Source organism: Phalacrocorax carbo, chromosome 8 (genome assembly GCF_963921805.1).
Source record: "Phalacrocorax carbo chromosome 8, bPhaCar2.1, whole genome shotgun sequence".
In the NCBI taxonomy this organism is placed as follows: Eukaryota; Metazoa; Chordata; class Aves; order Suliformes; family Phalacrocoracidae; genus Phalacrocorax; species Phalacrocorax carbo.
In genome coordinates, this window is record NC_087520.1 from 10,825,105 (window position 1) to 10,841,626 (window position 16,522).

The 16,522-nt window shown below is 41.6% G+C and overlaps 1 protein-coding gene across 3 annotated transcripts in view; it reads right to left on the minus strand.

Annotated features, from left to right (window-relative positions):
* Window positions 1-15,290, minus strand: part of SFXN1 (sideroflexin 1) — a 30,076-nt gene extending 14,786 nt beyond the window's left edge. Inside the window, exons 1-4 of one of the 3 annotated variants that reach the window (XM_064458692.1) lie at window positions 15,166-15,248; window positions 12,843-12,927; window positions 1,239-1,413; window positions 428-598 (exon numbers count right to left, since the gene is read on the minus strand). In XM_064458692.1, coding sequence (XP_064314762.1) covers window positions 428-598; window positions 1,239-1,402 — 335 coding nt within the window. In that variant the 5' untranslated portion in view covers window positions 1,403-1,413; window positions 12,843-12,927; window positions 15,166-15,248. Of the gene's footprint in view, window positions 1-427; window positions 599-1,238; window positions 1,414-12,842; window positions 12,928-14,559; window positions 14,663-15,165 lie in introns of all 3 variants that reach the window. The other 2 variants (XM_064458693.1, XM_064458691.1) reach the window with 2 other exon arrangements.
* Window positions 15,291-16,522: the final 1,232 nt, after the last annotated feature.

A 16,522-nucleotide genomic window follows, 5' to 3' on the forward strand; every position in this document is an offset into this window, starting at 1 on the left:
GAAATAGAAGCCATCAAACAGGAGCTGGAGAAATTTGATGACTGATGGACCAAAGCATACTGAGTACTCACTTGGCAGACAGAACATCCTACATGCCAGATCTCTAAGGTTAGAAATTCCCAGGTATCTCCTCCTCTTTGTCCTCCACACAACTCTCCTACAAGGACGGGATTTTGGAACATTCAACCTACCCAGTTCGAGGAAAAGTAGGACGGTGAAGGAGAGGGGCTAAGGGCTTATCGCACAACCACTTCTAGAGGAAGCCATTAATTAGTGTGAGGGAATGCAGAGAGAGAAAAGGGAGCAAAATTTTACATTTTAAAATATTTCTTATAAATCTTCTAAAATGCTCTTTTGAAAGTAACATTGATTTTCACTTATCTAATTTGTAGGCAAACGTTTTGTATGTTGTGTCACCATCACTTACCTATAAAAGGTCATCATACAACCTGTGATAGTCATGTTCATGGGTACCTGAGCTGACATTCGGCCAATCAAGACCATCTTTTCACCAGTGTCTGGGTGAAAGGCTGAATCATAGATATATTTTGCTCTCCACAAGTCATCTTCTGTCAAGCCAGGTGGCACAATACCTTGCCTTGGGACAAGTTAAAAAAACAAAAGAAGACAACAGCAAAAAGTACAACTGTTATAAAATGCTGCAACCTCCAGTGACAAATGTGGCATCAGAGGACTTGGGGACATTCACACTAAGTTAATCTAGCCTCACAGTTAGCTTGTAGATCTTCAGCTTTTAAATGGACTGGTGAAATAAAAAGAATCAAAACTCCCAGCAGCGTTTATGTTGGCTGAGTTGATATATTCAGCACCAAATTTCTATTTCTCAAACCTGTACTAGGTTTTAGAGGTAAAACATGGAGCTAAAATCTCTGGAGTCTTTAGTGGAAACTTTGAAAAGTTACCTTGCAAGTATTTAAGACACTACTTGCTTGAAACAATATAACACATAAGAGGAAGTTTTGAACTCTGTTGTTGTATTTATTATTTTCAGAATTAGACAATTCTGTATTTCAGAATGGTTAGTAAGGGTTCTTAGACGACATAATTTCCCCATTCAATAGCAAATTTGTTTAAAGAAAAAGTGTTTCAAGCTCTGAAATAAGAAGAGTGGTGCAATGAATACAGTGTCTTAAATATTACCTTTAAAATATATAACTGTGTACTTATCATTTACATGGACTTTTTTTGGCCAGAAGCAAAAGCGATCAATGCCATACCTGTAATCATGCACAATTTTTCTTGCATTTTCCAGCTGGGCATCAGATAACAAAATATTCCGGGGGTCTGTTACAGTAAAGAAGTGACTGGCTCGTCCAATGAAAGTGCTTTGATCCCATCGGGGCTCCTTGATATTAATATTTAATGGTATATCTGCTGACATCTTCAAAAACTCTGTGAAGAAAATATGGAAATTTGCAATTCAGAATTCCATTTATTTCATAATGTGTCTATAACCTGCAAGATGAAAAGTGGATGCTTAGAGTAAAAAAACAGAACAAACACCAAGCAACTTGCAGAACTGAGGTTTAAAGGGGCAAGTATACATCCAGAAGGCAGATGATGTCAGATATCATAATGGGTTTTAATGAGGTTGGTACTTGTAGAAGTAAAAAAGCAAGAACTTAGTTGAATGACTACAGAAAGGTTTCTGGGCCTGTTTCCCCAAGGCATTTATACACTACATCTTTGTAAGAGTATGAGTATCTGATTATGAGGTAGAGGCTACATCATATACATGTACAAATATCTGAGAATGAGTCAGATGCAACGGGAGCATAGAAATGTATTAATAAATAGTGGTACTAAATAACAATATACTAATCAGAAGCGTGCTTTATTTCAATGATGAATTTGTGTTTGCTGAAGGGAAGGGAAGATTAAATATTCCAAGAGATGCCTGAAGAGCTGCTGTAAAGTGCAGTGACAGAAGAAATATTTAATAAAATCCAGTTAACCTCTCTGGCATAGCAAAACAAAACAAAACTTAGGAACACAAACCCAACAATTTCTTTAAATAAATGTTGTTTCTCTAAATCCACGTTTTAACAAAACAAAGATTATATAAATGCAACAATTTGCCACATTATGAACACATGACTGGATCTCCTAATGGTACTTCAAAGACGGTTAAAGAACTCCAATGAAGAGCACTGAACTAACACAGTTAAGCATTTATGGGGCCTAAAGCCCAGAAAATGAAAAATTACTTCAGGATGACTAAGTTTATTTCAACATCTAATGAAAGAAGGACAGACCCTGCATAGCACAAGCTATATGAACTTTTTAACTTTCTTAAGAGAAATTTCTGCAACATATTCAGTAGCCAGTTAAAGAAAAAAAGGTATCTTCCAAATAATGCTTGAATTCAAATGGCTAAAGTAAATTGGATCTATAAAAATACAGAATATATCATATAGCATTTTATCTGTTTTAATAGGAAAACCATCATCATTATGAGGACAACAGACAAACATGGTGTAAGCTGCCACTGAAGAGTATTTTCATCTTAACTCAAGAACACATGAAGTTGTTTGAGATATTTTTGTCAATTTGATGAAACTTATATGATGTAGAACAGAAAAAAAATCACCAAAAATAAAGTAACTAAGTATGTAAAGTGTCTCCATCATTAAAAAAATGTAAAATTCACGGGGTAAAAAAGGAAAGGCCATTCATGAAATCTGAAGAACCTACTCTGCATCTGTCAAATGTAAGTATGATCCTTCTCCTCTACCTCAAGTGTAAAAACTTGGAAGTCTTTGGGAAAGTAAAACTTCTACAGAAATAAAGGCTTAAGTCTCTCCCCATCTATCATAACCAGCCCTAAATCAGCAGCTTTAAGCAACAGGAAGGGGGAGGAAACTAATAAATATTTAGAAGACACCGTGGAGCAGCATTTCTAGCAACACTCCCCCAGCCCCAAGACTCCCAAAAAGTCTGTTCTTGAAAGTGAGCTAAATCAGCTCATAGTTTTACAAGAAGGAGATTATATAGCTTTGTAACATCTCTAACAGGAACCATGAAATCAACTTTTTAAGCAGATGAGGACTGTGTAAAAATTATTCTGCCTTGAACCACTTATCAGTCAGAATTGCTCTTAGAGTGGGAATTATTCAGTGAAAAGACTGTCTTCCTTGCCTTTACCCAGACTTAGCATTTTTATGCTTATGTAATAGCACAAGCATGACTCTTATTTAGGACTTCTGTGGTTATTATTACTGTGATTCAATGACAACGAAAACCTAGCGGCCACATACTGTTTTATGGTGTACTGCACAAACATTATGGGAAATATTTGATTTTCTGATATATCATCTGCCATGAAGAACCATCAATGACATTCAGATTGCTCAAATTCTTCCCAATATTACATGTGCTCATGAAGTCAATAGAAACTCTGCATAAGCACAATGGCACTGAGCACCAGCCACGATTGTAAAGCTGTAAAGATAAGATAAGCAAAAATGCAGAATAACTGTGTTATATATGAAGATAAGCAATGTTTAAAGAGGATTTGGCAAGTACATTCTACTCAGCACTGCTGAATATTTGAGGCAAAGTCCCACCTGTGGTAACGAAGAAAGGAAAGTAACCTATTGATAGTACACCAAACTTTGAGAACACAGAATGGATTAAATAAATAATAATGAAGGGTTGTCCTTCACAATCACAGCATGATTAACAGCTTAATGATGAAACTGTCATATCTCAGCTAGTATTACTAAAAAAGTTTGTGAAAAACCTATTAGAAAATGCTAATTTAGTGCCACTCAATAAAAACATCCTTCCTTTCGTACATTTACTGGTAATTAAAGTTTCTTTAAGTTAAATAATAAACTTCTATTAAAAACCTGAGTAATTTGTTTTCATCAAATGAAAAAAAAAACCCAAATCCCAAAGCATTTAGGACATTTATGTATTATTTTTATGTTTAGCTTGTATTATTTATGATAGAACAACGAAAAAACAAAAGCATTAAATAAGAAAGATCTGTTTTTCACCAGTCTCAAGCTTTTTCTTGAACAAATAATCTCCAATTCTATAGAACAGGTCTTCTTATTGAATTTTATGTAAGCTAAATCAATTTGTTTAAAAATCACACAAAAATTATAACGATACAGATATTTCTGTGTCCTGCTCTCTAAATTTTCCTGACATAAGGAGAAACTCAGAGCTGTATTGGCAAAGAAGGGCTGTTTGTCTTTGCAATGTGGACAGCAATTGTATAAAAAACAAGCTGTGTTTCTACAGATATTGCTGAATTCTGGATAATTATGAACTGACAGCCCAGGCTACAGGTAGGACACCAGTAGGACTGCTTTTGCTTGTTCCTGATAAACTGTATTAAGAGCTTAAATGCTCAATTAATCCTTTCCAGACAAGTTTAAAATTCCCAGTTTCTACTCCAAGTCATCATGTGCAAGGTTGTTTCAGAGACTCCCATATCTGTACAAGCTCTTGCAGCTTTTATTGCAACAATTAACACCCCCCAGCTATTTGACAAAAGCATAAATCATGCTGAAAGCTTTTTATGAAGGAAAATATACTGAAGTATCCCCCAAAAATGGTACTGTTAAAAACAGATGATAATCTGAAATCACAAGGCCAGGGTTTTCTATACCTCTCTCCAATCAATCCAGTGCTCTTTCTGTATTAATATGTGAAAACAGAGAAAGTGATGAAATAAATCCAGTTTCTACTAACAAAAATTAAGACCTTCTTATGACCAGCACTGACCTTACTGAGAACTGAGCACACAGGGCTGGATTTATCCCTTTCTCTAGAATTAGAAAAGCTCTGTTCACTTGGCACTGACCCCAACCAGCAGCTCTGAACCCCTGGGTACAATGAAGACTCACACAGCACAGTGTGTTTTTTCACAGCTATATATGCCATATGGAATATCAGCTATTTGCTGCAGTAAATTATTGCATAATTTTAGTTTCATACATTAAAATGGTACTGTGAGGTGCAACAGATGAATATGCTGACTGTATTTGGTGAATGTTATGAATATTTAAAAGCTATTCGCTCCACAGTGTTTTACCTGTTCAGGAGGTGATCCACTACTGCATAGAAATAGCTGCCAAATACATGTTTCAACAATTAAAATGAACATTGATACATTTATTTAAAATTACTAGATCTGATCTATGAAATACACTTCCTTGCTCTTTCACTACATTATTTTTGCCTAGCGGCCTTCAGTTTTCCTTTGGCACAAGAGACCTCAAGAAAAACATTGTTCCAAAGGCCTGTTCATGTATTAAAATTTGCAGTCATTAACTCCAATATGTAAGCATAAAGCAAGTACACAAGGAGTATCAGCATTACTGCTCCAACTTCCAGTAAATATAGTCATGATTCAACTACCCTCAGATCTTAAAGTTTCACCATCAAGTCAGGGAAAGTCCTAAAGCTTCTCAGGATACTAGAAGGCTAATAGATGTGGTACAGTAGGAGAAACCAATCTTTCCCCCCTCCTTCCACTCCCATTTCCCTCACTGTTAAGTTCATTATTGTACGGCAGCTTTTATTAAGGTCTTTACTACATGCTAAGACAGGATTTCCCTACAGAGAAACAATAAATCTTACAAACTTCAAGAAAATAAGGTGCCGTAGCAATATATAATTTACTAAGCTAACCTTGAAGTATGAAAACATTTGTATCAGAATTATAAATAACTGACATTGGACCAGTAAAATCTAACACTACTTCTTTTTGCAGCTTACTCCAAAGACATTTAGAGGAGTTACCAGCTTTTCAGCACTGTTAAGGAGCATCCTTCTCCCCACACACAGGTAAAAGAAACAGACAATTAAATAACATAACTTGGCTCAAGACCACAGGTCAAGTCACAGATGACATCAGAACCTACACCTCCTGACCTGTGCTCTAAGTACTGCTGGTAACGGCAAGACACAAGTTATTATTTCACAAAAGTAACGATGGGAAATGGAAAGGTGCTGGCTAAGAAGCAGAGAATTCATCCCTCAATTCCAGCTGAATAGTCTTGTCTTTCTATTCTGTGTTCCTGCTTGCTGCAAGTACTTCCACAGTTATGAAATGGTTTAAAACACAACGATGTGGAGACACCTGTGCATTACTCGGGTTATTTGCATGTGATACACTTCTTACCAGGCATGTTGCAGAATGAACAGAAATCATGGAAATGAAAAAAGACTCAGGACAGAGTTGTCATGCAGAGCATCTGAATAGGAGATGCTGCTTAGGTTTCTTTTCCCTTTCTTAGTACTATACCATTAACAACACCCTCCCCTGAACACTGATATATTGTGAAAAAACAGACCATCTTCTGGTCTAAAATGGTAATGGCTGGTTTTGCAAAGTAGTACCCTATGGAAGCAGGGTGATCTCATTTATTCAAAAATTGTTTAAAAAAAAAAAAATCAACACTCTGTACATGAGGGCTGGTAAGTCATTCTACGAATGCTTCCCTATGGGTATATTATTTGTAGGAAAATGCAAGTTTCAATATTTTTGTAATTAAATTATCAATTTCATTAAGAAAAATTAAAAATTGCTTAGGATAGCTTATGTTAATCTGTTTAAAGCTGCCTAATGAATGCTTAGTAAAGCAGTCCATAAATAGAAGCTCTTTTCTGTCTTTTCATTCTGATTAGCATATATACTACCGGGTTGTCTGTGAATTGTTTTTATATACTTACACCTTTGTCCACAAAAACAAGCCTTTAATAATAACAAATCTAAACAATATGAATCTGCCTTCACTGCAAATGGTTCATGGCTCAATTCAGGATTGTTTCACTCCATTCCATTTAGCCTACCCCACCGAAGGTGTATCTACAGAAGACAGAAGACTTACCACTTGCACATCCTATCTTTATCCCCTCAGCCCCTGACCTACTCTGTGTCTGCTCTGATGCTCCTTGAATCGTGTGTTGGTATAACTTACTACCCTAGCAGAAAACTAAGGCAGCAGAAAGAAAGAGAGGCCAGCTCAGTCTCCTGGATCAGTATGTTTAACCGGCCCAGTAGGAGGTCTGGGAGCATGAAAGGCCTGCAGTCCCATGCTCCTTCAACAGACTAACCAGTGACCACCTTGGGTTACCATTTTGCTCAAGTTCAGGATCCACAGATGTGGGAGGACCCAGGCGTAATACAAATCTTAAAGCCTAACCTTAAATCTGCAGAGAAGACAATGACCAAGAAACAGAAAGCATAGATTATTTTAAGCCTTCTGGCTTGCCAGAATCGAGAGATTGAAAGTCTACATTACAGACCAAGAAAACGGGTGCAAGACCTACCTTGCTGTAAACTGGGAAAACCTCCCAGTCCTTGTATGTCTACATAGCCAAAAAAAGGTATGATGGTAGGAAGTGTTAACATGATCTAAGTAGTAGTGGTAAGAGAGTAGCTAGGGTGGCCGTAACACATGCTAGCAGAGCACCCGAGCACCGCAGAGGCAACACACAACCACTTTGGTTGCCAGCACAAGGTAAAATTCCCATTTCCATGCCTTTCTCACTGCTGTTACCCATGCTAGCCAGCCTAAGCTAGCAGAAGCATGTCAGCACATGCTTTGGTCTCTCTCTCTCCTTGTAAATCTATCAAAAAAGGGTTACTGCTGCAGCAGCAAAAAGCAACCTAGCAGGAAAATGGAAAACATACGTTAATGTGGACCCTTGGCATGTGCTGCAACAAAAGATCATGCCTGAAATCACTGTGTCTGTGTAGAAAGATAGCAACAGAAAATATTGGCTTTAATATTACTGATCTTAATAAAGGATAGTATATAGCCTCCAAGCCTACATAGGATGGGGTGGGGGCAGGACAGCTGTCCACCATGCAAAAGATTAGATCTCATGCATAAAGGGACTAAAACTTTAGGTGACAGCTACTTAAGTACACAAAAACATTTTCTTCTAGATTATGTGATTGACATACTTGACTTGCACTTTAAGAATATACATAGGAACCATGCTCTTCTAAATAAGTTTAAAATAAAAGTCAAAGACTGTGGGCAGGAACAGACCACCAATGCCCACAGAGAAGGAACAGATGTCATGCATACAAGGGAGTGTAAAAAGTTCAGACACTGGAATAATATAATTTGGAGACACATAAAAATTGCAGTGAAGTAAAAAAGGTTGCTGAGCTTGCCAGTCTCAGACTCTGAGATCTGTTATGACAGTGCCTGTCTAACAAAACCAGTGAATTTCTGTCTGGAAAACTTACAAGTTTTCCAGCAAATATTTTTACAATAAAAGCCCCACCTCTTGTATTAGAGACTGTATGATGCTACTTCTGACTTAACAGCTCCTATCAGTAAATGCTGAAAAGGGAAATAAAACCCATAAAGCAAAAACATAAGCCAATAAAATGCCTATGTATTTTGAAGGGATCCTCTTATGAAACAAAATGTCCGACTATAAAGTAAAAATGGTGGCTGTGCACAAAAATGGTTTCATCAATATATATCCAACAGCCACGCAGTCATCATCATAAATGGTGGGGCTTTTTTAAATTTTTATTTTTATTTAAACAGTCAGACTGTAAAACTGCAGGAAATAGGTACAACAGCCTCAATTTAAGTTGCTGCAACAGTATTTTACCTAGCTGTCACCTTAATTTTCAGATACAATTTTAGAGGGGTGCTGCTGTTTGCACAATACATTAAAATGCATAATACATTAAAATAACAAAAGCAGTGTAATAAAGCTAAGATTTAATTATTATTTTAACTATAATGCTTTGTCAAGGGTGTAACTCCACTACCTTCAGTGATATAATTATCCACATACATTAAGCGCGCCCAAGATTTAAGTTCTCATTATCCATTTATCCATAACAGAATTGTGTAAAGAAAAAATAAAGGGCATTTGGGTTAAATAAAAGTACAATAATTCCATCTGAACCCTGATATATATATAAAGTTTGCAAAGGGACTGGAAAGTAAATGCACAAATCCTTTAGAACAAAGATAAAAATGTTTGCTTTGTTACAGTCAACTAACGAAGGCAGACTTCAACAACTACCTAACACTTAACTGCCTATATATAAGCATCTGAATTTATTGTTCCCACTCTGTTGCTATTCAGTAAGTACCAACTGAGGGGAGATCACCTGTGAAATAAGACAAAACTTTGAATCAACAGGCCCTTAAATTTTAAGGTGGAAAGGTAAGCAGCAAAATCATCCAGTCTGACCTTGAAGCAACTCTCTTCCTCAAACAACTCCAATAATGGAGGATTTGGGAAACAACATTAATTTTACAAACACGTAAGTTACTGTAATAATCCATACTGAAATGTCTCTTTTATGTCATGTTCACACAGGAGGATCAGCAGTACTGAAAGGATAGAAGACAACATCATAACCCAGTCAAACAGTTACCATCAATCATGGAAAATATGCAGTAAGGAAGGAAATAATACATATTTTTGATGTTTCAAACAACAGATCAATTAGAAGGGTATTTAATAGAACCACTTTTACCTGCAAACCCTGAAGCTGGTAATAGTCCACACTAGTAAATTAAACCAGTAATAAAGAATGCACTATGCTCTCTGGCACATTCATATCACTAAACCCTTTCAGTTTCCAAACCAGGGCGGCTGTATCCAAACTGCCCATGGAGAACGGCAGCTAAATCCTCCCTTGTGCTGCTGGATTGTCTGGGTGAGCATCAGCTGTCCTGAGCAAAACCGCTCCACGCTGCGCTCCAGCAAGTGAACAATATGGGGGACCATGTTCCCATGACCAGGAACATTTTTTGGCACTGTTTAGCTCCCCAGCACTGACACAGAGGTTTGATTATTCATGTGTTTCACGCTGCAGTTCTCCCAACGTGCCAAGGCATATTTTCAGAATCGTAACTGCAATCCTGTGTTCATAAAGTTTTTCGTAAACATGACTGTCAAGCTAAAGAAATGGCCACAGACTGTCATGTACTTGGCACCAAAAGTTGAGCTGAAGATGTGGTTCTGTAGACCAGAGGCAATTAGATGTGGTGATACAGATGGCTCACTGCTATGTGGACCTGCACTTTCGACGTGCTTTAAAGCAGATTTCACTACCAGCCTCTCCTCTACCACACTCTCTCCAAATTTCCCTGATGCTTCCTCCTCACCTCTCTCCCCAACACTCTCCCAGCCCTAGTAATCAGAAAATAAAACAAACTAAAAAGCATGGTAGAACTCCCTGACAGCTAAAACTAAGGTCTTGGTTTATCTGAAGAGAATCTCTCAACTCCATGTTTTTAATAATCTTCTAAAAAAATCCTTATTTTAAATCAATAATTCTTTGACTATCCTTTCCATCTTGTACTTTCAATCAGAAAGCGACATTGAACTGAGCTGGAAGCCCCAGTACCAAGCACACCCAAGTTCTTGCCCTCTCTGATCAGATGGAATCGTCTGCCAGTTCATGATCTAATGTTTAATACTAACATTAACTGCAGGGAAAAAGAGGGCTTAAGAATAAGTGAGAGTGGCCTCTCTTAAAAAATAATTACATAAAAGCCAGCACAAAGTCTGATCAACAGTTTTAGTACAAAGACTACATTTAGATTTGCCACAGAACCAGCAATAATAGAAGACTTTAAACTTTGTTTAAAGGTTAACAACAGCAGTTGCAGCAATTCTACAAAATGCAGATTCAGGAGTTGCCAGGAGTTCAACTCTCTGCTGTTCCTTTTCAAAGTTCACGTTTTAAACAGCACGTTGAAGGTCATATAACCACTTTTCAAACCAAAGCAAAAGCCAAAAGAGTAGCAACGACTATTTAATTTATTTCAGACAGTAACATACCACTCAATTTTTAACAACCCAGACGTTTGATAATATATTTTAAATGCTGTTGCATGACTGAATAATCCAGATGGGCACATGATCTGGAAAATTCTGGGCAGCTTAAACTCATGCAGCAGCACACAAATGATGAAAAGCAGCTTTGCTACCTTCCTGGGAACCATTTATCTTTTCTTATACTACTGACACCTTGTATTTTTACCCAAGTCTTGAAAAAAATCCACTCCACAGTTAAGAAACTTTGTTGGGAATGTCATTAATTTTTCCAGTATCTAAGCTAAAACTGGGAATAGAGCAAAAGAAAAATAAATTTCTTGATGGTATAACTGTGAACCCAATCCTCCATGTCTGATCTAATGTGGGGTCCCAACCCTGGGACTGGACTAGTGTCGGGGGTCCGCTGAAGAGGGGACACCATGATGAAGCTGAGGTGAGGGGTGGAACTAGGTGAAGACTTGGTAGTCACCCCTTGATCAGCCCACAGCCCAGCTGTGCAGACTCCGATAATATGCCTCTGTCACTCCCTACACTGCTTATCAGCTGCCAGAATATCAGGCCTAAACTTATATCAACAGCCTAGACAGCTTCTAACAGAACACCCTGGGGGAAGTATTTAAACTGAACCAAGAAGCTGTCACCCTCTCACAACTAAATACTAATCACAAGCACAACTCATGGTTGAGGATTTAGTTGTGTGGCTCTTTTAAATTATAGAAGCATGAACATTTTCACTGAACCATGAGGCCTCCCTTCCTCTTTTCCCCTCATTTATCTACCCAAACAGCCTCTGTTCAGCTCCAAAACTCATAGCAGGGTGTGCTGCAGCAATTAACTCTGGGTACAAAGACATGTGGGGATGGGAGCTTCACAGCAGCTATAAAATTGAAGAATGGAAGTAACTCAGTGGAATTCCCTTTCAGCTGGTTAGAGACCCCCATCACCTTTGACCTCACCACAGACTACTGGAACACCAAGCAGATTGTATCCCCCTTCCCCCGATTTCATGTATCTTGCTTTACCAATTTCTGTCTTATTATGTATTGGGCTTACTATATGGGTTAAAGCAAACTTGCTTAAGGACAGTGGAAAATATAATAAATTGTGGTATATGTTAACTGCCAGGCATCTTGTCAGTGAAGTGTGTTAACAAACAGAATCTGTCTTGCTGCGGATAACAATCTAGGAACAGTGCATGACATCTAAACGCACATTTTCAAAGCTATAATCACTGTTCTGAGTCAAGAAGCATCCTGAATGGCAAAATGTCCATTCCTCGAGAGATGCACAAAGCTTAAGTTGCCAGGAGTGCCACATTGTCAGAGAGAATATTTGTGAGAGCAACTCGCCTGAGAGCTACGCCAAAAGCAGGCTTTCCTCAACAGATAAACGCCTGAATTCTCTCGAGTGACGCTCCTTTGGCAAACATCCTTAGATTGGGTACCAGATAGGGTACTGCTTCACTCCCTATACAGAATTTTTCTGTTGCTTTTTGCTTTTATGGGGCTGGAGTCCAGATCATAGCCTCCTGCACCCTCCCCTACAGAAGTGGACTCTATTAATGAGAGTGGCCTTTCACCTCTCTTGCATGCAATTTCAGAAAGTCAGCAAAAACTGAGCTGGGGGAGGGAGAAGTCTAAAGAGAAGTCTGCATCCAAAAGCAGTGCAAACGTAACTGTGATAACAAACACTGTGACATCTCACTTCTTGGTGCCCGAGTCCCAAAACGCAACTTGCGATCCTCTTTACAAAGCACAGGACATGCTGGGTACTGGGAAAGAGAATTCAAACCAGCCTGCATACAGGAGGGCAACCGAGTAACCTAGCCAACACAAATGCTGAAAGAAAGGTGCAACTTGTATGGTGTCCTTTATCAGGACTTAGACCCCTAAATTCAGGTGGTATGAAGGCACTCGGGTCAGATCATGATTCACACAACCTCCTAGAGGCAACTAGGAGTTCCTTTATTGAAAAATGAGAGTGAGGCTTTTCCCTGAAAACCCAGTAAAAATAGAAAGTAACAGCAGTACCTCTTTCTTACCAGAATCCTAATGAATAAGAATAGTTCAAAAGTTAGAGCCAGGTGCTGCTGAAAACGCTTCATGTGCAGATCCACTGGGAGAGAGAAGAAGATTTGACACACTTAGGCCCCTAGATCTCCATTCTTCAAACCAGTCCCCTAACAGCCTGATGTTCAGCTGTCAATGCCCTGCCGTGGCAAGTGAAAGGCATAGGCTGGAAAGTCTTGAGATTGAGAAAAAAACCTGCTGCTATAAAATGGGGAGAAGAACAGCTTCTCTTCTTCCTCTGACATGTTTATAAAGCAAAGCGCTCACAGCCACTTGTTTGCTTTTGCAGAGCTGAGTTCTTTTGAAGCATTTCCCATGCTGCATTGATAGAGAAATACTTTGGGATCCTGTTAGGCCTTTTTATTGCTCAAGTAACACATTGGCCCTTTTTGGGGCTCCTTTGCCTGAACATACCCAGATTTTTCTTTTCCATGAGCAATGCCCACCGCAACAGCTGCTATGCTGGCTTAGTAGAAAAGACAGGAAATTAACTACCCTCTGATTAGTAAAAGGTGAGCTATTCTACTTTAAAACTACAACATACTGGCAAAGCAACTGCAGAAAGGCGAGCCAAGATACTACCCATATCTTAATTGCTCTGGCAAAAAGAATACAATGCGCTCTCCAGGGATGACAATCATGCCAGCATAATTAGTTCAAATGAGAAGCACTAATAGATTTTTTTAGGGGAAAAAAGCGTTTTTGCGTGATGGCAAAAGAGCTCATCAGACTTATCAAGGCAATTAAGCAACGGCATTCCTCTATTTGCACTGTTTGCTACCACAGTTTGAAAGAAGCGGCACAGCTGATGACTGGGAGAAGTATGATGCAATATACTTACACCAAGTCTTAACAAAGCCACTTGCCAAGTTTTCCTTCCCCAAAGCAGCTTCCACCAGTAAATTTCTATTTAAATCACAAGGAAAAAAAAATCTCTGTCTGCACTTTGATTCTTCCTTCTGTAATCATAAGAACAAACTGAATGCTGGAGGAGGCAAATCATGGCAACACTACAAGACACTGGGTATATTTTTTTTTGCTTATAAATCTACGTCCCGCTTGTAGCCTAGCAACAAAAGCAGCAGTCTGTGTTAAATGGATAGAGTCTGCTGCTGGGGCTCTCTCCTCAAAACAGCAGCCATCTTTGGTGTGTAACTTGACGAAAGGTTTCATCATTCTGCATTAAAGCTACCTCCAGACCTTAGAGGTTGCTGCAGCCAGCTCAGCAGTGTCGGCTTTCAATGTGCCACCTCTTCTCCCATCGCATGAGGTATATCGCAGAGACGCGTCACATATTCACTTCGCCTCTTCATTAAGAAAAATAAATCTTCTTTGCTAAGAAGGGTTAGTGCAAGCTCTTACTTTATTTCAGTCCTGATTGCTGCGAGCTTGTCTCTGCTTTCTTATTTTTTAACCCACCCAGCAAACTGAAATAGGATTAGCTGGTTCTACCCAGGCATGTTCGTGTTCTATAATTTTTCACTATTTCATATATGTCTTTCTCATAGGATCCATATAGGTGATTTTTTTAATTGCACATTGGTACAAAGCCAGTCTTCACCCTGCTCCCGCTCTCCAATACCCATTATAACCACACCAAATCATTTATAATTTGAGAAATAACAAAAAATCAATACTCGTAATTAAAATCCCTGCCTCCGGCTACCAGGTGCCTGACCTCCAAGTTATTCGGCACGTTCCTCCCCTGAAAAGGACAATCCCTCAGCAGGGAGGCTTGTTTCCTGCAGGCCCAGGGATCTCTGCCGCTGCCACGCACCACCCTGCGACAGACAGCCCACGCTCAGGGGACGACCCCTGGCCAGGGGGAGATTTTTGGGAGTGGGTGGTGAAGCAGGGAGCTGTTATGTGTGCAGGGGGGAGGTGGGAGGGGAGGGCTGTGGCAGCCCCCAGCCAGCTGTCTAGGCAGCACTTCCCCAGGACAGGGGTGACCTGCTGGGACACCAGCTCCGCTCCCACGGAGGGGTTGGGGTGACATGCGGGTCTGGGCCCCAATGGAGGGGATGGGGTGACAGGCGGGGCTGGGACCCTGCGGAGGGGACAGGGGTGACACCCGGCGCTGCGCCTGTGGGGAGGGACAGGGGTGACACACAGGGCTGTGCCCCTGCGGAGGGGACCGGGGTGGCAGATAGGGCTGGGTCCCTGCGGAGGGGACCGGGGGTGACACGCGGGGCCGGGCCGCTGCGGAGGGCACCGCTATGGCACCAGGGGTGACCCACGGGGCACCCGAGCCGCGGGGACGCCCCTACCCGGTCCCGGTACTCACCGCGGCCGCTGCACGTCGCCGGCCCCGCGCCGCCCCTCGCCCCGCCGCCCGGAAGAGGCTCACTCGGCGCCGCGGGCGAGGGACCGAGGGAGGCGGTCAGGCCGCCCCGCTCCGCTTCGCTCCGCCCCGGCGGGGCCGGGCCGGGGCTGCGGCCGCCCGCTCCGCCTCCCCTTCCCGCCGGATCCCGAAGACCCCCGGGGCGACCGGGCGGCCCCCGGAGCCCGGGCTGCCGGGGCAGGGCGGCTCCGCCGGCAGCGGCGGTGCCTCCGCTAAGCGCCCTGCTGCTGCCGCTTAGCGCTGGAAACAGCCCAGGCCGCGATGGTGCTTTTATGAGTAACGAAAGGAAAGCTGTCGGAAGAGTTACCGGGCCTGCTACGGGCCGCCTCCGTAGCAGGGCGGCGATGCTTGGGCTGGGACAGAGCGACGGCGCCGGTCAGCTGCGGGGGAGCAGGGTCGGGAGCAGGCGGGCCGGCGGCCCGAGGGCAGGCTGGGCGGCAAAAGGTGAATTTCGACTTGCTTTCACATTTTAATCACTCTCCTTTAATAGGTATTGCAGAAAACAGCTAGCAGCGGGGAAGCGTTTGTAGGAAACCATAGAATGTCCTGAGTTGGAAGGGACCCACAGGGATCATTGAGTCCAACGCCTGTCCCAGCACAGGACAACCCCAAATTCACACCGTGTCTCTGAGGGCGTTGTCCAAAGGCTTCTTGAATAGCATCAGGCTTGGTGCCGTGATGCCTCCCTGGGGAGCTGTTCCAGTGCTCCACCACCCTCTGGGGGAAGAACCTTTTCCTAATATCCAACCTAAACCTCCCCTGGCACATCTTCCTGCCATTCCCTTGGGTCCTGTCGTTGGTCACAGAATCACAGAATGGCAGGGGTTGGAAGGGACCTCTGGAGATCATCTCGTCCAACCCCCCTGCTTGAGCAGGCACACCCAGAGCAGGGGGCACAGGAAGGCGTCCAGGTGGGTTTTGAATGTCTCCAGGGAAGGGACCCCACAGCCTCCCTGGGCAGCCTGTTCCACTGCTTTGTCACCCTCACAGTAAAGAAGTTTCGTTTCATGTTTAAGTGGAACTTCCTGTGTTCCAGTTTGTGCCCGTTGCCCCTTGTCCTGTCATTGGGCACTACTGAAAAAGGTCAGGTCCCAACCTCTTGACACCCACCCTTCAGTTATTTATAGGGATTGATGAAATCCCCCCTCAGCCTTCTCTTCTCCAGGCTGAACAAACCCCAGTGTCTCAGCCTTTCCTCATACGGGAGATGCTCCAGCCCCCTGATCATCTTGGTAGCTCTCTGTTGGACTTGCTGAAGAAGTTCCCTGTCCTTCTTAAACTGGGGAGCCCAGAACTGGAT